General features: G+C 21.0%; 1 protein-coding gene across 1 annotated transcript; it reads right to left on the reverse strand.

The window, feature by feature from the left end:
* Window positions 1-503: 503 nt before the first annotated feature.
* Window positions 504-10,478, reverse strand: Oseg6 (intraflagellar transport protein Oseg6). The gene is made up of 20 exons (XM_011501633.1): window positions 10,357-10,478; window positions 9,269-9,648; window positions 8,822-9,032; window positions 8,644-8,756; window positions 7,997-8,414; window positions 7,331-7,570; window positions 6,981-7,106; window positions 6,609-6,906; window positions 5,940-6,138; window positions 5,763-5,860; window positions 5,083-5,365; window positions 4,544-4,766; window positions 3,293-3,545; window positions 2,821-3,131; window positions 2,364-2,513; window positions 2,188-2,284; window positions 1,919-2,125; window positions 1,415-1,698; window positions 1,051-1,127; window positions 504-645 (listed from the first exon to the last, which is right to left on the reverse strand). Exons 1-20 carry the CDS (start codon window positions 10,369-10,371, stop codon window positions 504-506), a joined length of 4,125 nt encoding a protein of 1,374 aa, XP_011499935.1. The 5' UTR covers window positions 10,372-10,478.
* Between the last annotated feature and the right edge of the window lie 16,409 nt (window positions 10,479-26,887).

The raw sequence follows: 26,887 nt of genomic DNA on the forward strand, positions 1-26,887 counted from the left end.
GCGCTAAAGAAAACATTAAAAATAAAGAATATTAAAATTCTGTTTAATAAAATAATATATAATGTAATAACTTGAAAATATAACTAAGTTGAATATTAATTCATTTGATGTTTATTATCATTTACATTTTTAAATAATATCTTTTAGTTATAAATTATCCGAATTATGAAATATTATGTAAATCATTATTTGAATGCTTACTTTACAATATATGATATAATTATTTATTGTTCATTGAAATTTCTTTTTTTAATTATAGTAATATTAAATAAATTTTTTTATATTTTTTAAAACAAGTTAGAAATACAACAAAATGTTTGAAAATATAAAATAGATGTATATAAATATTTTATACCATTACAAAACAAAATCAAAATTTTAATTAGAATATTTTATATTTTTTTCTAAATCTCATTACATTATAATATTATAGTATAATATTAATAAATAATAATAATTAAATTTTGCAAGATATTTTAACTAAATCATTACTTTTATGAATTTTAATAGTTTTCAAAAGTCTCATGGGAATTTTTCTGGTTACTATGAAAGTAAAGATATGGATAGATATCCAAATTCTGAGGCACACTATTTGGATCCACATGTTTGGAACAGATTGGGCAGGTCTCATCTGTATCGATAATCCTGTAGTGTAATAATATGCTGATTTAGTATATAGGTAATTATAGATTAACGATAGAATAAATATAGAATATAATTGTGTGAGAAACATTTTATTAATTGATAAAAACAGAATAATCAAAATTAATAATTTCTTTCTATTTTTTGCCCATATCAAGGTAAGTTTTCAGTATTATAATGTTTGTTATATATGTTATTTTTATATAATTATAATTATTTTTTTACATCAGATTTACAAAAGTTTTATAATGCACATAATCATGTATATTTTATATTATTCTAAAATCTTCACAAGATATTATAAATTCATAAATGTAAGAAAATATATATTACTTTTTCTTTTTATATAATGAAATTATATTGTCTATTTATATTATTTATCTAAATTATATATGAAAATTTAATTACCTCATGAATTCACTTTTTATTGCTGGAAAATCACATTGTGGACAGGCAGTAAAATCGTCTTCTACAATATGCCGACCCTAAAATAAAAATTCTTAAACTACTTAATAAACAATTTATAATGTCCTTAAATGAATTATTCTAACTATTTCACTACAATAAATTTATTTAACAATAAAGAAATATAAACTATTTTTATAAAAAAATATTTTTTAAATTAAAATTTACAATTCTTATATTTCATGTTTATTTTCAAGTAAAATAAATTATAATAATAAATTCTTAATATAAACGAGTCAATATAAAATTATTAATTCTAAATAAGGCCTCTCACAAATAATTAAAAAAAATAATCTATTAAACGTACCGTTGCTATACAAAATGGGATTGTATTTTTACATTTGTCACAATTGATCTCCGTCTCAGTAAGTCGATTCTTACAATAAGGACAGGCTGTGGAAGGTTCGTCCTCGTCCTGTTCCTTGATACGTAAAGGTTTTCTTACAATCATCTCTATTTTTTTGCTATATTTAGGATCAATTTGAGACCTATATTCCGGTCTCATGAGCATTGCTGCAAAATCGAAAGCCGCGCTTTTGAGGCCTGCTCGATGACATTCAATTACTGTTGATGTTAGAATCGGCACAACATCTGTAAAATTGTATAAAAAATTTGTTTACTTCGTACGTGAATAAACATGTATTAAAATAAAATTTCACTATTTATTTTATATTAATATAATAATTTATTTTAATATCAACTTTTTAAAATCAAATTATGGTCATTTAATAAATATAAAATTTCAATTATGGTAATTTTCATATATAACCTAAATATTTACTGAAAATAATTAGTATTTTCATTTACTCACGAGATGGAAATTTTGAAATATTATTAGCGACTCTTATTAACATCCTTGCTCCCTTTAAATGATCATTTCTTTTTACGTGAAGGCGTACTAAAATATATGAATGTAAAAGTCTCATATTTGTTTGCATTTCCAAAGGAGCCTTAATTTTATTTCGTTTTAATTCTTGATACATACTAAATAGAATATCATGAGCATTTCTATAATTTCCTATGAAATTATAATAATATGTATATTTATTATATATATTAATTTTATCATATTAATATTACCATTAATTTGTTCTTCATTAGCAATAATAATTGCAGTTTTTGCTGCTTCTCTATATTGTTTACGAGCCATGTATAAACGAAATAGATATTTTGGATCCTACAAAAAAAATGTATAACTATAAAAAAACTAATCAAATTCCTTTATTTGCTAAATAATTTTTAAAGTCAGTATTTACTTTTGGTAAACCATCACTTCCAAGAAGAAAATCAATAAGTTGATTTGCTAACTTTTCATCTTTTGACAAAGCAACGGTATCAATGGCTATACTCAATGCCTCATTATCATTTGCCGATATTTGAGCTGATTTTAATAAATACTTCAACGCCTTGTAGTTACAATAAAAGTATAAATAAACATTAAGTTTATATAAATAACAATTTTGTATTAATAGTCTAATAAAATATATTCTATTTTGCTTTAAATTATGCATACTTTATTTAATTAACATAATAAAATTAATTAATTTAATAGAAAGTGCTGCTTCTTTTTTACATATTGTATAAATATACATTAATTATTTTCAGTATCTTAATATAATTTTAATTAATAGCTATACTATATATAACTATTTAATTACAAATATTTAAAAAATTTTATTTCAATTCAATTATAATCCAATAATTATATCTTACTTTATAAAATTCTTCAGCATGAAAATAGTATTTTCCAACTAAAAGATAATTCTTTTGGGATTCGAAATAAATGGCTAGACTCTTAAAATCTTCCTTTCTCACATTGCCATCGTCAATGTTATTAGCCAAAATTTCACCATATAATTCCATTTTACTATGCTGATTAGCAAGTTGAAAAGCTTCATCATGGCAATTTGATAGTATTAAAAATTTTATAGCAGAATTATAATCATTCATTTTTTGAAAAAATTGTGCTACCATTTTAGCTCCTTCAATACTCTTTGTTTGTTGAACAACTTCAACACTTCGGGCTACATAAATCATCAATAAAATATTACTGTTTTGGTAATTAACAGAAGAATAAAATTAAAAAAAGGTTGTATTTTTTTCATTACTAATTGTTTAATGTAAAGATCCGATCAATTCTTTATAAATTTATTAAATAAATTGAGAAATTCTTGTTATGATTTACCTGGATTATTAAGATGTAGTAAATTAATTCTTATAATGTTATCATAATCATTGGCAGTTTCATAGGCCTTAGCAGCTTCTTCATATTTTCCTTCAGCTTCCTTTGCCTTTGCATACTGAATATTAATTTTCGATGACAATATTTGTGGTAAAAGTTGTTCAACTTTATACCAATTTTTTAATTGAATATATAACGATACCGCTTTATCAAAATACTCAGCTTTTTCATACAATAAAGCAGCTTCATTAAATTGCTAAAAAAATTAAAAATAACTAACGAATTATACCTTAAACAAAGAACATTTACAATTTTATTTTTTGTATTAATTTTAACAATATTTTTTCTGACATTACAGCTTGTATATGAATTTTGTTGAAAATAAATTACAAATATTTATATTTATTTATCAATAATAAGGTCATTCATTTCATTTTGTTTTATTACATTACAAATTTTATATAATTCTAGTCTGTATACACTGTTAATTTCAATTTAACCTTTTTGATAAAGATTCTATCCAATACAAGAATAAATTATTAAACTAAATAAATTTTCAATGCAAATTAATTTTAGCTCTAATCATGGTCAACTCATATCTTATCAACGCCTTGTTTTTTTTGGTTAACAACTCTAAATAAAGTTATACAAATGATTAAATTTTATTTTAAAAACACATTAATAATTAAATAAAATAAAATATTATAAATACAGCTATATAATTTTAATTAAAAAATTGTCAGAATTAATAAATGACTGTACTTAATTAATTTTTTTAATATTAAGTTTCAATTTTATAAAGTTCAAATAAAATGGTTATAAAATATAATATACATATAAGTCAATTTAATATATATATGGTATTATATTTATTCATTATTTTTGTGTTTTTGGTTTAAGTAACTAAAATAAAATTAATAGAAGTAATATCAGTAATAGCTAATTCAATATATCAATGACTTCTATAATCTTCTTTATAATTACAAATGTAAATTTCTGAAATTAATTAATAAATAATTTGAATAACTTTTTCGATAACAATTTTAAGTATATAGATAATTTAAAAATATTTAAATAACAAGTTTCAATAAATTAATATTTTTTTTATATAAATTATAATTATTTTTTTTTAATAATTCTTTTAAATTAATATCGTAAATATATTTTATATATTTAAAATAATTTAATACATAAATAATTTGTAGTATAAAAATCACATAATTAAAATAAAATTGTTAATTAAATTTAATTTACTTTAATGGTTTCTAAAATTTCTGCACACTCTTTTTTTAAGTATCTTGGACTGTCATTTTCCATGGCAATATTTACACCTTTACGACAGTCACCACATTTAATGGATGTGCGGGCTATACCAGATAAACATTGCATTCTGTGATTTGGATTTTGATGCATTAATGTTGTAGTCATTTCTGTTAATCCTCGCTCATAATTTAGCAACGCTTTTGGATAATTTCCCCTAAATATATACATGAAATTGTAATATGACTTTAATTATGTCGTGGCTTTATAAAAGTTATTTAAATATAAGTTAAATCGACGATTATATATATAGATATATTATATATATAATTATATAGAAATTGAAAATTTAATATCAAGTTTGTGTGAAGTTAAAAACACTTTCATATAATTAATTCTTAAATAAAATAATACTAAAAATTTTATTATCTTATTTAAAATAGTATTCATACATGAATTTTAATTAAATAATATAATAAATAATAATAATAAAATAAAAAATTTTATTATCTTATTTAAAATAGTATTCATACATGAATTCCAATTGTTGAGCATATTCTCTAGCAATAAAGGGTATTTCTTCTGGCTTCAAATTTTGGGCTAAATTCAAAGCTTGAACCCATTGCATGAGATCTCGTCTTAAATATAAAGCTTCTACAGGTTGAGATGATCGTAGGAAATACTTTTCTGCCTCATCGTATTTTCCCAGAAGCGTACATACATGACCATTTAATAACGTAAGTTCGTTTATATTTTCCAATTTCTGTATTGACCATACCATAGAAACATCCTCAATATAACGATAAACTTTAATAGCTGTGTAAATTAAATTGATAAAAAATATAATTTATTTCAATTGCATAAGTGACATTTACTTAAAAATTAACAGCATCCATAACTAATATTTACACATAATTATAGTTATATTTTATATTTTAACATTCTATATTTATATTTTATATTGTTTAACATTTCAAATTTTAAATTAAGCATCATAATTTAACACAATTAAAGTTACATTTTGAATTACCAAAATTCTTAAGTAATTAGTATATAATTATATAAAGTTTTGTAGATGAAAAGTGTACAATACAAAGATTCAAGTATTGATACATAGATTAGCAATACAAAATGTATTTAAACATATAAACTAATTATTAATATTAAATCATACTATAAATTAAAAACTATAATATTAAAAATTAACGTTTACCCATTTCCAAATTTAAATTTTTAAGCGTACTTTCAGCTAATTTGAGCCATTCATTTTTATCATTTAATCTTTGACAGGTATTATAAGCTTGTTGAAATCTAAATATAATATATTACAGTTATAATATAGTTATGTTATAAAAAAAAAAAATTCAATATTTTCAAGAAAATATATTACCTTTCACATAAAATTTGCTTATTAAGAATCTCTATTAATTTTTTATTTTCAACTATATTTCCAATTTCCTCATGAGATGATAAAGTAATTTGTATTAATTTAGTATTGGATGTACACAACGTCATTTCACCAGAGTACATTAATACTGGTATGGAATTAGAAGGTAACTTAGTTTCACTAATTTTAATAATTCTGGAACCTATTTTATATTGAAATATTGAGTTAAGGTTTTATTAAAAATAATTTTCGAATTAGTAACTTACTATTATCAAAATTTTCGCCACTAAAATAAAGTAACAATTACTATACACCTATTATATATTATAGATCTATATATCTATTATATATTATACTATTATATATATATATAGTAACAAGACCTATACAAAATGTAGGCATGAATCATTTATAATACATAATATATTTTTAATAATCGTAATCAATGAACAAAAATAATACATAATTTGATATTTATAATAATCATAGTCATTTTCTTTGGCAAGCCAAACATTTTTTTGTATATAAAGATGTATATGTATATATTGTTTTCATATCTTTATCTTTATCATATATTTATAATTCCTCAATTAATGTTATTAAATCTGTATTCAACTTTACATATTCAACAATAAATGCAATAAAATATTCTACTTTTAATAGTTGTATTACCTTCAATATGATATCTCATAAAAATATAAGTTGCAATAACAGTATTATTATAAACTGCAAAAATAGTACGTTCTGTTAGATTTTGATCCCAAACAACACCTTCAACAGAATCAGGGCAATTAGATGCTTGCAAAATTATATCATTAATTGGATCATAAACATAAATATCAAGCTTATTATCAATAAAGCATAACTGAGAACCATTTGCATCAAAGTAGACCTGTTTTATACCATTTTTATGAGTATATTTACTAGCTTGTTTAAACTCTTCAAGATAAAAAAAAACAATGTTGCCTATCTAAATAAGAAATGAATCATTAGTTTAAAAAATGTATAATAAAAATTTCAATATTTTTAACTCTATTGACCAACATCGTCACCATATACTAAAAAATCTGCAGAAAGAGCATGACATGTTATCTTAGAACTTAAAATACTTTGGTCTGGAAACATTTTAGTATCTTTTCCATTATTTATTAAAACTGGATCATTTTTAATCTATAAATATATATAACATTTAATTTATTGTTTATTATTAGAAGCATTAAATTCAAGAAAAAAAATTGTATATGAAATAAAAATTATTTTTCATTTATATTACAATTATTTTATATTATGAATATGAATTAATATAATTTGTTGTGAAAGAGAATGTCTAACACTATTTACACCATTTACTGAATTTACATTAGAATATTTTGAAATGTATTTTATATATTTACCGCGTGTATTTGCAGTTTATCATTAATGAGTACTGAAGCATATAGTTTGTTTAAATACATTGAATTTACACATGCTAAATAATCTTTTTCAAAATGTGTCATTGTTGAGGTATTATTCTGTCCAGTACTTAAATTCCAAAATAAAGCTCTATTATTTAATGCAACTGCTACGTGTAATGGTCCTATTGCTATTATTGATGGTTCTATTATAGTATTTATTATTTGAGGAGGAAGTTTAGTCTAAAAACAAATATATTTTATTAATATAAATTTTTTTTATCAATCTACGATATAATTAAAGTAAAGTAAGTGAATAATTTATTTAAATATATTTTGTTTCTAAAATTTGTTTGAAGCCTTACTTATGTACATTATTATGTACTTATGCGCACGCGCACGAGCACATACATATAAATAATACATTTCATTTTAAATTAAATATCTATATATATTTAAGGAAACTATCAATTAAATAATATTCTTGAATATTTTGAATTCTGAATATATTTGACATTAAGTATAGTTAATATTTATAATTCATTTTTATGTAATTTCTGAATATTTCTTAAAAATTATTTATATGAATAAGTAAAATATAATTGACTAAAAATACTAATAATTACTTTAAGTATAGATTAGTTAAAAATATTTATATAACGAAATTACCTTGTCTAAAGTATACAAATAGAGAGCAACTTTTGTCAAGCTAGCAAGTACCAATATTCTATTGCCACAAACGCTTATTAATTTTGGAATTTGAACTAAATAAATCAAAACAGTTCCACTGTGAGTAACAGCTGTTAACATTGATCCATCCATTGACCAGGATACTGTACTAATTCCTACCTCACCACTTACTGATATAACCTTTTCAGTCTCCTCAATATTTTGCAGGCTATGAATCTTCAAATTATTATCTCCACAAGTCACGATTTTTCCTGTTTTTTTATTTATGGCTATATCATTTAATGAATCTCTATGATTCTTGATCTGAAAAAGTTCTTGACCAACTTCTTTTATATGTGTTGAAATAGCAGTAATGTAACCTGTTTCAAATCCTAGTAATATATAACCATCTCCATACCTAAAATTAAAAACAATTTATTTCTTTAGATATTAATATTTTTAGGAATAAAATATTTATATAAAAAAATTTATTTATATTATATTTAATAATTGATTCCATAAACATTATTGACAAAGACTTATTTTATATTTATTTTAATTGTTAGAAATAAACTAATTTTATTTTATTTTAATTTTAAAAATGATATATTTCTGAACATATTAAATGTAGTTACTATGAAAATTACCATTTGTAAGATACAATTGGTCCATATCGTTTTTGAAATGTTAATTCAATTGGATTATCTGGATCTAGTATATTATAAAGATATAAGGTTGTTTTACTAATAATAAGTGATACCTGAAATATATTTTAGTTTACAAGACATTTTCTTAAATTATTAAAATAATTTATGAATTATTCACTGTATTTTCTCCACCAACTCGTTGATCCATTTTCATTTCACTAAATTGTATCTCTGATGGTTCACCATGCAACTCAATTTCTCTACGTGTATCTCCATCACTGGTGCTTACAGTTAATATTTTATCTTCTCCAGCTAATGCCAGCAAGCCTTCCATTGACCATACACCACATATGATACGTTTTCTGTGTTTACCCAAAATTGGTATTCTCCTAATTAAGTTAATGAAGATAATAAATCATATATAGACTTAATTAAAATTTACATGCAGAAATATTAAACAATATTACAAAATATTTTATAAATTTTATTTATCTGTGAAAATATATACATTTTCTATAAATTTATAAATATATAATAATAAATTAATTTTTATTATTTGCTTTAAATTTATATTGATACTGAGTTTTATTAGATATTTTTTTTATATATATAAGATAAATCATACTTTGCATTTATATGATTATATATAACCAGATTGCCTTTTAGAGTTCCTACAGCAAGCAAACAATTCTTTTTTGCCCACATCATACATGTTAGTCCTTCTCTAACTCCTGTATCAACTTGTGATCGTTTACCAGTAGTTGCATCCCACAGAATGATATTAGACGAACTACTTGATACCATAGCAAGTACATCTCCATCAGAATCCCAACCAAATCCAGTACACAATCCAGATAATTGAATACGCTCCTGCAATTCTCCTTGTCTATCTATAATGGCAACTGTTGAATCACATCCTGTAGTAGCCAAATAATTACCATTACCAGGTTGCCAAGATATATGAATTGTTCCTGGACCATGAGGTTGATCTAATCGATATAGTATCTATTCCACATAAATATATTTCACTTTATTGAAATTTAAATATTTAAAAATCACTATTACAACTTTAATATTAAAAATGTATGTTTAATAAAAAAATTAGTAATAATTTATTTGATTGTTTTTTAAAATGTATTTACAAATTCTTTAATTCATATGAACCACAAAATATAATTAACAACGATACATCATGAATATTTAAATGTTGAATTAAATTTGACTTTTAATAAATATTTAAATTAATTAGTTTTATTAGTGTTAAGTTTAAACAATAAATTGAAAACGTACTTTTAATAGTAGTTAATAGTATAATTACATACATATATCAAAGGTAAATTAAAAAAACATTAAAAAATGTCATTTGTTTTCATATAATATAATTGTTATATATTCAGTGTTTATTAATTAAAAAACAATGGCAAAAAATACATATTAAAATTTTTAGTTTTTAAATTAAATCGATTTATCTAATCTCTTGAGGTATTTAATTATTTATCCAATATTATCATTATTTATTTTTTCATAAAAAATATGCATAAATACGCCGAGACTATTATTGGTAATCAATGATTAATTAAAATGTATAAATGATTGTATGAACCATTAAAACATAAAAAAGCAATCCATATTTGTAGGTTATGTTGGACACAAACATATACGTTACAATAAAAAAAAATATTGGATAAAAATTTATGTTTAAAAAAATTAAACCTTATCAAACGACATATCTTTGAAGATCTTATTCCGAACCGGATATTTTTTCCTCCGTACAATCACTACATTGGTAATCGAAGTTCTGGATTTCCCTTGCACTTCAGCAATCAATGTATTCTGACAATCATGATCTATACAAAATAAAATTATATATATTTGTATCGCGTTAGGCAGGGGGTTGTAAATGTGATGCATATTTAGATCAATCGCGATTAATAGTTTCATTTTATAATTTAAACAAGATTATTATATTTTGTTACGTAGAAAATTTATTTTATGCATTGTGCACGTCCTTTAAATAAACAAATTTGGAATTAATTATCATTATTTACTCTGATATTAAGAGACAAAGTAATTAATCCAACTAGGCATAAAGACAGCTTGTTTGAAAAGTAATGCTTATCAAATTACTATGGCTAAACATTTGATATAATAGGTGAAAGACTATGGGTGTATTAAAGTAGTATAAATAAAAACTGAACATGTATTGTAAAAAGTGTATTCTTAGATGATTTTGAACTAAGTCAACCTTAGTTTTCTTTTAGATTAAAATAATCATTATTTACTACATCCTTTTATTTCACACATATATTTCTTAAAAATATATTATTTAATTAAATTATTGCATAAGACAATAGATACATAAACATAAACTGTAAAAAATAATCTGTAGTTTTTTATAACATTTTTATTCCAAATTAATAATTAATAATCAAAATTAACAGTGCACTACGATCGTATTCATTATCTTATAACTTTTAATCCCTTATATTATTTAATATTAAATCTGAGAACATAAAATTTGAATATTTCTTAATCTAGTTAAATAATTATTATACATTATTAAATCTTTTGTAATTGTTTAAAAAATTGTAATTTTATTATTAATTTTATATTTTCATTTTAGCCTTACAGTAAATTAAAAAATATTTTACTTTTATAGTTATATTATATAGCTAATAAATACTTTTCACAATTTTTATCATTTCTTATTTTTTTGCTCAAATGAAATCGGAAGTATAATATTATAATAATGATAACAAAAACAATAACAATCTTGAAGACGAGAAATTGTATTCATATTAAAAATATATTGTTAATATGTATGTTATGTTTATAATTATAATAAATATATTTATTTTCTGTTAATATATTTACAAAAGTATTATCAAAAAGTATTAATTAATTTAATACAGTTTTATAAAATTCAATTATTTATTTATTCTACATATATAAAAGAAGTTATATTTTATTATGTATATATACTTTTAAAATAGTTTATAACAATTCAATAATTAAATAATTATTAATGCTTTAATTATATACTTATTCAGATAATATTTCAACATTAATATTGAATTGAATTAATGTGTTTAAAGTGTAAAAAAAATCATGCTATGCATTCCTTAGAAAATAACATCCATAATACAAAATACTTACATACTTCAAAATATATGTAAATCTAATAATGTTGAAGATAATATATTTAATGAATTTCATTAGATGCAAATCTGTATTGTATAATAATAAATTATTTGATGTGAAAACAGAAAAAGTAACAACAATAGTCGCAAACTAACATGTTTTTTCTCTATTTTATCTAATAATCTCCAGACATGAATATTCTTTAAACCATAATTGTTGTTACTTAAAATTGACTCAGTTTTGTGATATTTTATTTTTTTATGGGAACTGTTACGAAATTTTTTGATATATTTACATTGGTAAGAATTGGAAGTCAATTAAAATTAAATGGTATATAATACATACTTATGGTGTTCTCGTAAAAGCTTGTACTGCTTATATTCTGATAGGCGTCCATTTTCGCATAAATAACAAAAGCGTTTAAAGATATCAAGTATATGATTTATATCGTAATTAAATTTATCAGATAGAGTTGTCGCTGCATCTCGAAATATTCCCAGCTTTATTTTAACACATTACATAAAAATCATAGATATGCGAAACATTATTACTGTTGAAATTGATTTATTAATTCAATATACGCCTGATTTGGGTTGTTTGATCGATTAAGATTGTTTACTTTGACGATAGGAAGATCTTCACTTTTTATTAGAATATTATAATATATCGAAAAATACTGTAATTAACAAATAAATTAACGTAACAGTGAATTGTTTAAGCTTATGCTATTCATCTTATAGATATAATTTTTGTTTGCCAATTTTTATTACAAAATTTTATAAGAATTAAAAAAGTACCAATAATATTTTGAAAATTTATTTCTTAATATTACAGACTAAAATAATTTAAGCTTCTCATGTATTTTAAATAAGTTACTGTATATATATATATATATATATATATATATACTTATTTAATATATGTCATATTAAGATTTATTATTTTTATATTTGTAATAGAAATTTGAAAAATGATCATATACTAATTTTCAATATAACTTACTTTAATATATTTAAACTTTAATATTCTGCATAGTCAATTATCTCTTATTATAATAGAATTGTGATAATTGGAGAAATTTTAGTGTACAATATAAATCTAAGATAGATCATTATATTCTATATTCATTATATTCTATTTTTTTTATATTTTTTCAAAAGAAAAACGATTTATTAATTGCCTTATCATCAATAAAATATTCATAAAATATTATAATTTAATTATTAAAATTTAATTAAAAATAAATATTTATAAAAAATTAACTAAAATATCAGTATGATTAAAGCAATGAGATAAATACTGAATTTAATTCAATAACAAAATTATATAAGTTTCATTTTATAATATTGAAATCGATAATCATACATTAATTAATATTGTTTTTCTTAGAATTGTATATAAATAATTTTTAATTATATTCTTAAATGTAGCGTTTATAAATTACATTCTATAGAAAACTTTGTATTTATATTTTGAATATTTTTCAAATTATAGTATTTCTAAGAATAATAGAAGAATTAAAAAAGAAGATTTAAAAAATATATTATTATAATAAAAGAATAGATTGTTTTAATTAAGAAATAATTCAAGGAGGTATATGGAAAAGGTAAGAAATAATTGATCAAAACAAGAATAGTTGCTTAATATTTTCATTCTAATATACTTTTCATATTCATATTTCTTTTATATTTAAATGTACTATAAAGAATGTAATTACTAAACTCATTGTGGATGTACAATAATTTATTTAATAATAAATTATTGGATTAACATTTATATCTGATGGTCATATCATGAAATTGTTTAATTAAATTATTTGTTGTCATAAATAAAAAGCATTTTATAAAATAATTTTTTAAATAAAAAAAATTTATAAAAAAAGAATAAAAGAAAATAAATGAATGCTCCATTTAAATAATTGTTATAGTCAATTAATAAAAAAATATATAATGTTATATTATGTTTAAATTCTCTTTTATTCCTGTTGATCTACTCTACTTATTAAAATTGATTAGTAGTGTGTATTTATTCAAAATTTTTTAGTTATGAAAAATTATGGAAACATTAATACATTCTCCATGTATAATTCATTCTCTTTGGCTACAACTCAATATGACAAAAGATCTTCTCACATTAATATATAAGATGCATAATGCTTGATATAAAAAAGTTGGATATTATTATTCTTGACGATTAATTTAAAATTAAATAAATAAAATAAAAACTGAACGTTGTTGTCCAAGTACAAGTGTGTAATTCGCGCATAAAATAATCTTGATATTGTAGTATCGATTTTCACACGTGAGACCGTCTGTTTAGCTGCGTTGGCATGACATAATTTTTGTATAATTAATAATATATTTTCACTACAAATCAATTTTTTATCTATCTTAACCAAGTCGACAATCCGCAAATACTCTATTCTTTGATTAATTATATTTGCATTTCTATTTAAAGTCTCATATCTATTATTTTGCTGTTATAAACTTATTGTTATAATATTATTTTTTATTTCAAGTTACAGTATTCATGTTAAAAGTTAGTTTTATTGCATTTATATGTGAATCCTATACAATATTGATTTATAATATATTTACAATATGTATTAATTTGAAATTAATTATGTGAAGGCATATGAGTTTTCTAAGCATCAAATTAACATATCTGAATTACCTACTACTGGATTAACATATATATATATATATATATATATAGAAAAATATTAAAAATTTTTTAGTTAATAATTTTAATTTAATTTATCAAATTATAAAAATTCGATCAAAAGTGATAAATTTCATCGATTTTAATTATACATTTATATTGAAAGTCTATTGTAGTATTTATTTAATTTATTAAATAAAATGTTTTATATAATTAAAATAAATCTATTTTAGATCATAATAATATTTACATGCATACATTTAATTTTTTTAATTAAACATTAAAAACATTTTAATTAAAATGTATTTATTATCAATCATGCTGTTATAATTTTGTAATAATAAAATAAATAATACCTATCAAAGATATCTAAATAATAAATTCAATAATACTTTGAATAATAATATTTAAATATTTTTATTTCAAATTATAAAAAATATTAGAAATTATAAAAAATATTTTATTTATAATAGAAAATATGAAGAAAATGCAAAAGTTCAATAAAAAATATAAAATAAATTTTGCTTTAAAAATACTCTTATTCGTTTATATAAATTAAATATTTCTTTCTATATTTTATAAAACATTTATAAAAATATAATTAAGATTTATAAAAAATTATTTTTCTAAGTATTTTGACATAAATATAAGATTTTTGTAATTTCATATATTTTTTATTACTGAATTTGTAGGATTGCTTAATTTCTAAAAGATAATACAATACATTGTCGTAGATTTTACATGTATCCAACAGTAATTAAAAAAATTTACTCTCAATTTTCATATAGTAGAGTATTCTATTTCAGATGTAATAAAATTAAAAATATTTTTCAAGTTTTATGTATTTTAGAAATTTATAATAATTTATGAACTAAGAATAATACTGATGCTAATATACATAGATAATATATTCAAAATTATTTAATCTTCATGGAAATATAGTACATTGATCTCTCATTTAAACATTTTTTCATGTATTTTATAATTTAATAATTATTTTCTTATTTAATAATAACCTAACTTATATTAAATAAATAGATAAATGGCACACATAAAAAAGATAATCACATTTGATAATAAAAAAATCAAAATTATATTAAAACATTGTTAATATAATAAATATAAATATATAAAAAAAATGTTGGAATATATAATTTTAAATAATCAAATGTCATAATTTAATATATCTATAAAAATCATTCTTTAATTTTAAATATATCATATTATTTGCTAGTGATTCAATAGTCATAATTTATAAAAATGTACTCATTACTCGTAGAATTTGTAAAAGGGTTGGCTATTATTGTAAATAATACTAAATTGAATTATTGAAAAATGTTAATTTAATATTATGTTATTTATAAAGAAATTGGTTAGAATATTAAGCTATCGAATATAATTTAACTAATTAATATATTAGTAAACGTACAAAATTTGATTTAAAATATACATCAGTGACTTTGTAATGAATATTTATAATATTAAACGCATTGTAATAATTGATTTTATGTTTTAGTTAATGTATTTATTTATTTAAAAATTGTTGCTAATTTATGTTTCGAATTTGATACATGAATTATTATCATTTAAATAGTTAGAGTCAAACTTGTACGAAATTCAAGAGGCCAGCACTGAAACTGTAATAGATCAATAAAATAAAAACTATTAAATTAAAATTGTTCATTGTGTATGTTGTAATTTCATAAATATCTATAACAATTCATTAATTTACTTCGAAATATAGGTTTACAATTTTTTATTTAATGAACATCTGGAGTTGATGGTCCTTTTCGAATAAAAAAACTTATAAAATTAATATTATCAAAGATTAAGAAATAATTACAACAATAGAAATAATATCGATCTCGTGAGGCTTTACTTTAAAAGGCGATATTTCGGTCGTGCATTGAGCCTTATAACCATACTTGCAAAACTATGTTTTGATTGGTGTGGCGATGCTGCAGTATTGCGCACGCGCACCTTTCGTCAAACTAAAGCAGCATCCCCCCGTGGGGGGGTAGTGCGTTGTCGTCGCTCAAGAATGTGATCTAATCATGTATATATTTGGCGCGTGCGCCTCTTCTTTTGGGAAGACATAGGTGCCGGTAGATAGTTCGAAGATCGTCCTGTCAGTAGATGCACTAGTACTGATCATAAGTTTAGCAGTGTCGTCAGCTCGCAAGAGGGGAGTAAGTCTCGTGTTTGGATCTATTTTCGCCGAGGGCCACCGAAACGCGCGTGTGCTTGCAAGGCAAAAAGAGAGAGAAGTACAGATAGCTGTCAGGAGGTCGCAAAAGGAAAGAAGGAAGCTAGTAGTGACGGGATGCGGTACCTGGTTGTTTTTTAGCATCTGCTTACAATACTGAGGATTTCGGTAAGTCCATGGTAGTGAATGTATTTATATTTCATAATTGTTGTCCCTTTCACTTATGACAACTTTCTCTCACTCGACAATCCGTAATATTTTCTTATTGAAAAATTGATCGATTAAGATAATTCAGGACTGAATTATGAGTGATCGAAAATTTTAAAAATATGTATGAAACGTCCGAAATTCAGTTCAGTAATTGTACTTATTATTTCCTTTATTATCAAAGACAATAATATGTTTTTATTAAATACGAAATTTGAAAATGGATTCAAAATAATTTTGGAGAAAAATTGTGGGCTTGGTCACGTCAATAAAAATTTTCAATCAATGAACCACAGAAACTATACGTGCATTTATCCACGTGTCCATGCGCGTATACTGACTTGTTCATTGTACAAATTCAGGATTCGTCCATCATTACCTACGGCTTTAAACTAATCTAAATTACAAATTTAATTAAATTGATCAAGGACATATTTATATTTCCATTTATGTATGAATATGATAAGAAGCAATACCATTTGAGTTGATAAAAAGCGATATATATAGAACGAATTTAGATAAACTCTATATATATATAGTTTAGATATTTATAGAGTAGATTAATATAATATATAGTATATTCATAAATTTGTATAAATTACAAAAAATTAATGACAATAAGTAATAAATTATCTAAATTATTTAACTTATATCTATACATATAATTTTTATTTAATTTTTATATCTTATGTTTGTAGAAATGTTTACATAATTGATAATACATTTCATGAATTTGTTAAAACTAAAAATAAATTTACAAATTCTTTTATCATTATTTTTATTAGTGACAATGCATTAAAGCAAAATTTATTCATTTCTAAAATTTAATAACAATATTACAGAAATTCTATTTAAGTAATTTTTCTTTGCTCAAGTTTTCTGACTTCAATATTTAAAAAGTTTTAATAAATAAATTTCCAAAAGTATGAAAGAAAAATACCATTGGTTTAGTAAGATTAATATTAAGTAATACACGTGTAAATTTAATATTAATAATGATTTCTTTGTAAATACATATAAATAATAATATAAATTTTTACATAGATTTATTCTTACATATTGTATTTAGATATTTTTAGAATATATTTCTAGTTTGAAAATAAAATGTCAAATTTAATAGCATCTATTACAAATTAAATCTGTGATAAATTGAATAAACTTTTACATTCACGCTAAATGTACATTAACAGATTACATTACATTACAGATAACATTAGATAAAATACTTTATAAATCGTAGATACTTTTAAATTTTAATAGTTTTGTTGTAATTTTTATTGTTAAAATAATTGAATTAAAAAAAATAAAACTCATACGACTAAACAATGAAATTTAATAATATCGTTTGTTCACTTTTAATCCTTTTTTTGTATTTATTGCTTTTTGGACTTTTTTTTATAGGTTATGTCCCATAAGAATTAAAAATGATATATTATGTGAAAACGTGCAAATGTCTTTTTATCACAACCAATATTTTATACTTATTAGTTTCATTATTAAATATTATATAATGCCATATGTATGGTTTACAATTATGACAATAATATAATTATTAAATAAGATAAAAATTAATTTTTAAAATTAAGTATTTATTATTTTATTTATTATATTATATATACAAAAAATTGTCTATTATTTATTATTTTTATTTATTTCTGTAAATATATATATATATATATATATATATATATATATATATATATATATATATATATATATATTTTCTATCAATATTTTTATCTTATGTCGAAAATTCTTGTCAAAACCTGTTTCGTGTTTCAATATTATCGTGATAAAAAAAATTGAACGTTTATTTTATAAAAAATTTATATCAATTTAAAAATAATTTGATTGAAGAATATACTTTATATAAATCTATCGGTAATAAATATTGAATATATATGAATCATAAATTAAACATTATTTAAAGCTTTAAAATATTGTTTATAATAATATTATTATTTAAATTATAAATATTTTAAACAATTAAAACTGACTTTAATTCTTTTAAAATAAATTAGTCGTATATTTAATTTAATAGAATTAAGCGATTGATTTTCAAAATTGATAGTATGCGAACAATATTTTAATTGTTTTTATGTTTGTGTAAATTCAATTATACATTTGAATATTCAATAATATTCAATAATCATTCGATAATACATTGTGAAAATTCAATTTTCTAATGTACGTATTAGGACATTTAATAATTAATATAGACTAATTGCAAATATAATTGAATTATGAACTAATTGAATAATAATTAAATATAAACAAGGTATGTTATTGAAACAAATTCTAAAATGAATATATATTTATAAACTAGGTTTTATGAATTATAAAAAAATGCTTTTCTGTTTGGAAGACTTAATGTTTAAAGTATTAATATATTACTGAAGAAAAATGTTCAGATAATTTGTAGAGTAGAAGTAATAGTATTTCAACTCAAATTCTCATAATTTATATAAATTTTTAGGAATCTTGAAGCAAGTAAAATGATCTGTTTTAAAAAATTAAAAAATGCAATTTCTTATGATTTTATTTGTATGAAAATTGAAAATGCTCTAACGATAATATATATATATATATATATATATATATATATATACATGCTCAAAATCTAAAACAAAGGATCACTTTAAATTTATTTTATATCTATTAAGAGTTTTGAAACAGATTTTTAAAAATTAATTTATATCTTGCTGATTATAATATCGTAATATAAATCAATATCAATATAATTTTTTTAGATTCAAGTTTAAACAGAATAAATTCATTAATAAGTAAACTGAGATAAATTTTTCAACTTGAGAAAAGTAAGTGTAATCATATAAATGTGGAAATTAATTAAAATCTAAAGTGAATAATATCATTATTATGAAATTGAAAATATACATAAAACTATTACTATTTATGTAACTATATGGTATTGAGACTATCATTAGATGGTTATAACTTTCTGCAAAGTATTGCTGATATAGGAGATACAGCAGCATTATTAACAAAACTAGTAGTTATATTTCGAAAAAAGCTCATATATAAACATTAATACCCACTATCCTTACCATAATTGTATATATTATTATATATATTTAATCTTTGCATTTAACAATTATTTATAAAACAGCATTTGTGTCGAATGTCGGTACAATGGAGTTGTAAGTAAAATTATTTTTAGGCATTCAAATTCCTGTGTTTTTTTTAATTCGATTTAATAATTACGGATGAAAAAAATTATTTTATAAAGAAAGAAATAGAAATATTAAAAAGTAATTTCATTACTTATTATTTCATTACTTATTATTATTTGTTTTTTATACTTTAGATATTGGCAGTTAATTAGAAGTAAATTGTTTCATATAGATAGTGGTATTAATGTTACGAAGATTCCATTTTTTATTAAACTTATAATGAATTTCATAAATTTATGCATTTCTAATATACCATTACTTTTGTTACAATTAATTTTAATTTTTTCATACAATATTTTTACATTCAGAGAGCTAAGATTAACTCAAATTAATATCTTGTTATAATTCATCTAAACTATAATAATAAAACATGTTTTATACTTCGTACTTATATGTTTTGATTTAGCTAAATATTAAATAACATTTTTAAATTTTAGCTCAAAAGCAAGTATCTGAAGATAAGTGGAATATGTTTGCGGACACTCCATAGAAATAAAATGGAAATATCTATATTAAATATTCTATTTCTTAATCAGTGTGTTGCAATTTAAATTTTTCTTAAATGTAAATTTTATTTTAATAATTACTATATATATATTATATTAAATACATTCAATGCTTGACAAATTTGAGTAAAGGTAATAAAAAGGATATAATTAGAAACCATAAACAAATAAATCCAAATGATAGTTAATAAATATCATTTCACGCATTAACATAAACAAAATAAAAATAAATATGTTATAATAAATTATCTCGTTCAGTTAAAAAGATATTATTACGATTTTTACGTTAAATTTACGAAAACTTCATTAAATTAATAATTATAAAGGATATAAGAAATATATAATTATGAATTTTTATTCATTTTATACGAATTGCATATTTGTTTATTTTATATTTTATACATTTTATATGTTTCAATTAAGTATTTATATGTGATATTATAAATAATACAATTCTTATTACAAATAAATATAAAATATATAAATATTTCGACTAGTAATAAATAATTGAATAAATTTTGAAAATCAATCTTTATTTTTTATATAAAATATAATAAAAAGTATATATGTTCAGTAATAGAAAAAAATTAACGAGTTAAATTTACGTATACTATTTGTACATTGTAAGTGAAATTAATCTTGAACTAAGATTTTAATGTTTTAAGTATAGCAATTAATAATTATTAGTATCCTGTATAGTAATAAAAATCTGACTTCCCGTCAAAAACCATACTTTAGAGTAATGTTTTTTCTACAATCTTTTACTACTATTTATTTTCACTATTTTTTTTATGCTATTTATATCAGTGGATAATTATCATTGTACTCATATTAATTAATTTCATATGAATTTTTAAGATTGATTAAACATAATTAAATAAATTCAAATTTATCTATTAACGATACAAATTTTTCTAATTTTTTCTAACATAATTATAATTTTAAATTAAATGTTTAATAAAAATGATATTTAACATTTTCTACGTTTAAGTCCTTAAGAAGTAATATTCGTAATAAATAAAAATTGTAATAAAACAATTGTAACTAAATGAAAGATTAAGATCATTTTTACGGATATTATTAGATATTGTTTGATATTATTTTATATTATTTCTTTATTCTTATCACTTATACTTCACAATATATTAACGTAAACTAATTTTTTTTAAACTAGTATAAAATTTATGACTCATACAACTCCTGAGTTTTATGATTTACATATATTCACATATTTTTATCAATAAGCTGGAATAGTGTCCTGTTTATTATAAATATTATTTAATATGTATAATCGATAGTGTTTATATTATAACATGACTTATTAGATAATTATTAAGTAAGTATACAAGTAAAAAATTTGTAGTTTGAATCCACTTTATATCATATTTATATTTTTTTATACTTGTCATTTATTTGTTTTTTTATACTTAATTATAATTGTATTTCTACGTCAAAAATATTTTGGAGAATAAGAGAATTACTTTCATATATAATTTGAACAAGAGTTACATATGTAGATATTATTGAAACTATTTGTAATTTTTATATTATATATAAATTCATAAGTATTTTTATAAAAAAGCTAAACTTACAGAAATTTCAATATAAACAAAAATTAGTTTGTTTAAAATATTTTTAATTTTTAAATTCAGAAATTTGACAACACAAATTACATTCGATGGAGCCACGTTTTATATCTATTCTTATTGTTGCTTGTAGCGTAGAATAATTAATGCAATACATGAATAAAAGTATTTGCGTATGCATTATGTTTAATCGTATATAACTGCCTATCGTGTATTTATAAATATACATAAATAGAATGAAAAGTTGCCTTCAGTGTTATGCTTTTGCGCAGTTAACATCGATAACAGATTCTCCGATTTTGTCTAATTCTTTATTGCAGCAGCATAGGATTAAATTCTCAGCCTATCCTTTTTTTGAATATTTTTAGATTTTTACATTAATATGTACATTTAACTCATTTACAATTATTTACAAATTTATTGCCAGCTGTTCCTTCACTACACATTAAAAATAATGTAATGAATTGTATGAGTCAATATTTTTGTGACATTTACCTGATGAAAAATATTAATAAACTTTTATATCTATAATATAATTTTAATTCAAAATATAGATTACTTAGGAACATTATACAAACACGAATTGTATAAATAGTATGATAACATTGTATAACTTTATCTATTAGTCTTAAATTTAGTAGTACAATAAATTGTATTCAAATTAATGAGATTTAAAGAACTTTCATTGTACATATAAGAAGTTGAATATTTATGTAAATTCAGTTTGGTTTATTTAATTTTACTCATTTCAATTGTCTTTGTATATATATTTTAAATGTGTATACAATTTCTATATAAATTGATTTTTAAATACATGTAATAAATATTACCTGTTAATTAAAAATTTGTAATAAACAAATCAAACAATTTTACAAGAATTCAAAGTTATTTACTTGCAAATATGTCAAAAACTTTTAAATCATTTTTATTATAAGTATTATAATTCATAATTAATATTGAATTAACTTAAAGTATTTTATTATATAATAGATGTAACTGCATCATTTATAATGCATGAACATTAAAGTTCATCTGACAAATCATGTGACATTCGATTTAATTTAATCCAGTTAAATTTTTAAATTGAATGCACTTTGAACTTACTAATAATAATTTTTCATTGTGTTAAGTGCTTACAAAATATTATGGATTACAATCTTTATTATTTAAAATCTATTGATAAAAATAAAGCAAATTATATATATGTATTTACTTTTATGCTGTAAAAAAGTGTAAAAATAATTACACTATAAATAATACAACATGGTTTTATAATTTTCTCCTTGAATAGTTTATGAAGCACTTATTCTAAATATTAATTTAATATTAATGACAATAGTAACAATAAAAATATCGTTTTTATTTTTAGCTAATACATTAATAAAGTTATAAATGATAATGAATCTAAGAATTTCTAAGAAATTTAAGAAATTTCTTTACAAAATTGATTGTAAATAACAGGTAGACAAGACCTGAAAAATTTTCATTTATGTAATTACCCTGCTTTTCATGTTCGAATTATTTTTTTTAATTAATCAGTACGAGTAATTTATTCTTATTAAGTATTCTTACACTTGAATAAGGAATATACTATATAAAATATATTTGAATTAATTCTATATATTTTACGTGGACGAGATCAGATAGTATACATGCTAACGAATGCTCCAATCTATATTCAGTAAATTCATAAAGAAAGCAATGTTTTATCGAATGAGAAGAAATATAACGCTTAGTTTACTAAATGTTATATTGTGTTTCTTTTATAATAATATTGAACATAGAAAAAATATTGAATCTCTCAACAACTAGAAACATCAAATAATATAGACGTATGTTTCATAACAAGACTCGCAAATTAATATTTTACATTTCATAAATTACTATATAATAAAATTAATAAATAATAAATAACAGAAAAAATTAATGAGAATAGAATTATTTTTATATGTAAAAAATGTATACATTATCATATAAAAAAATAATTTGATTTTTATGAAATAATTATTTATCAAATGAAAATATTTCAATTTTATCAAAATGAAACGTTGATATATAATAAAGTTGCATTGAATTTTAAACCAAAAATTATATAGTAAAATAAACTTACAAGAATATGAGTTTTATTTTAGACAATGAAAATGATTAAATACAGACCCTGTATTCAAGCTATTAATATACTAATTATAATTAATTCTGAAAATTAACTTAAAGTCAATATTAAATCCTTTGCAGTTTGCTTTTCGTAATGAATCAATTTGACTTTAGGATATAAGCTGATTTGGATTGAGCTAAGATAATTTGACAGAAGGATATAAGCTGTATAGATTCTCATGCCCGAAAAATATAGGAGATTCGTTTTGAAATCCTAAAAACTTGTAATACTACAAATTTATATATTTTCTAATATTTGTAATATATTATATGTTATTATTGATAAATAAATAATAAGCAAAATTTTAGTTAAGCATTAATTTAAGTAGGATTAATTAAATTTATATGTTTAAATTAAAATTAAATTTAAATTAAATAATTGTTTTATTCTTCATGTATAAGCATAATCATATCCCTATATACAAGCACATTCTTATATGCTTTGTGTCATGCTTTTTATTAAATTAGAATATATTACGTGTATAATAATTAAAGAAGTTTTCTAACGGAAATAATTTTTTAATTATATACAAATATTAATATGTTTAATTTAGTATTAAAAATACAATTTTTATTTTAATATGTATAATCAATATATATTTATCAAATATGTAAAGTCAAACGATCTTTTAAAAATACATTAGAATACAAATTTTATTATGTGTATATTTACTTATTCTTCGATTGATCCGATCTCAACTTCCCTGATTGGAATCAATCAAAATACACCGCAAGTATACTAGCCATACGTTAGCAATAATGCAAAATTTAATATTTGGAATTTTTCATGTAGTCTTCTATATATATATATATATATATATATATTTATCTGTTAATTTTTTTTTTTCAAAATATAAATGATCCATAATTATTGTAATCCAAAATAGAGAACGTAACTTAGGAAATTTGTAAAGAAACTTATTAAATATATATTTTGTAATACTAATAACATATGTAATGTATTTATCAAGTTTATTTAAACAAAAAATCTTCATTTCATTTCAATTTCCAATGTTAATATGGAAGTAAAACTATATAAGATTAAATTTTATTACACAAAAATTGAGCAACATATATGCTTTTTATTTGAAAAAAGTACACTCAAAATGTTTATAACAATTTGTGATTATTCATTTAATATTCTTGCTTAAATGCTCTTTTCAGCTATCTGTGGCCAAATTGATTTTTATTAAAATTTTTTACTCATAGTTTAAAAGAGTAGTAACAAAAAATTACAATTATATTATTACACGTTTGAATTTATAAAATAATGATTAAAATATATATCACAAGAAAATAAAATATATAGAAACTCTTAAGTTTATTAAAATATGATTAAAAAAAGGAACAGCGAATTGAACCAAGTTTGAAGAGTATTTTCAATAACAAACGATCCATATTTTTGTTTGTGTACCTAATACCCTTAAATAAGACATATTAGAAATAAATCTTTTTAAGGTAGAAACATTTTTCGTTAATTTTAATAGCGCTCATATTTTATATTATATATTAAAAACGAAATAATAATAATTAATTATTAATTATTAATGTATCATTTTAGAAGTTGAGAATGTCTATTGAAATAATAACCAATCATGGTGACATGATATACTTCGGAACTCGGGGACGATATTTCACAATTCATTTTAAATCGAGTTGCTATAGTTAATATTCTACTTAATTTGCATGTTTTCATTAAAGTATATTTCGTTTTAAAATTCATTATTTCACATGCTTTTTTACAAAATGTTATTAAAATAATTACTAATTTTTATGTCATAGTCATCTACTACTGGAAGAAAGTTTCTGCATTTCAGAAATGAATGTAATTATATATTTGTATAATAAATATAAATATGCTTTGTAAAATGTATAATATATATTTTATGAGAAAGCATGTGGTTAAACACTATATATGAATATGAAAGAAAAGGCGATGAGAGTGGAAGTTTTTACTTTAATCGTTAGTTATTAATTGTTCGTATTTAAAGTTTTTTTTATAAAACACTATAAAGTCTAAAAATATTCAGTATTTTTAGTAACCAAAAAAGTATTATGTATTGCTCATGATAATTCCTCTTAAAACGAGAATGTTTGCCCCAAATAGTGGAAGAAAAGAGAGGGGCATGTTTCTTGCATATATGCTTGCGCGCGCATATTAAATGTGGGAAAGAGAAAGAAAGAATAAGTTGATTGAACGCTTAAGGGGGCACAGGACAGTTGTATAGATAATACAAGACATTCTCCTTCTCTTATAGTAAATGTATATTGTGGGAGGGAGATACGTCGAGTGTCGAAGAGTTGACTAATAGTCATGTGTACGCATTTGCGTGTGGTACATCAGCTTCAGGAAGCGTAACAGTATTTTCCGGACCGTCATATCACAACCATTCAAATATTATCGTTGAGTGCCATCAAGGCACGAGAAAAATCTCGGTCGTCGACCAGAAGTCACGTGTCCAACAGTTCTGCGAAAGCCTCTAAGTTGGAATCCCGTTAGCTCCTGACTAGACAAGGCCGACTAAAATTAACGCGAAAGAGAGAAAAAGAGATACCGGTAACCGTTTGTTTACTTTGAATTGCCTGTAGTCT

Source organism: Ceratosolen solmsi, unplaced genomic scaffold, assembly GCF_000503995.2.
Source record: "Ceratosolen solmsi marchali unplaced genomic scaffold, CerSol_1.0 scaffold10, whole genome shotgun sequence".
NCBI classification, from domain to species: domain Eukaryota; kingdom Metazoa; phylum Arthropoda; class Insecta; order Hymenoptera; family Agaonidae; genus Ceratosolen; species Ceratosolen solmsi.

Bases quoted from the DNA above. Each gene is read 5' to 3' on its own strand.
- Oseg6 (XM_011501633.1), bottom strand. The intron at 3,546-4,543 runs GTAAATTAAATT...TAATTTTTTTAG, and splicing joins AAATTTTAGAAACCATTAAA to CAATTTAATGAAGCTGCTTT. The intron at 1,128-1,414 runs GTACGTTTAATA...TTTTTATTTTAG, and splicing joins TCCCATTTTGTATAGCAACG to GGTCGGCATATTGTAGAAGA.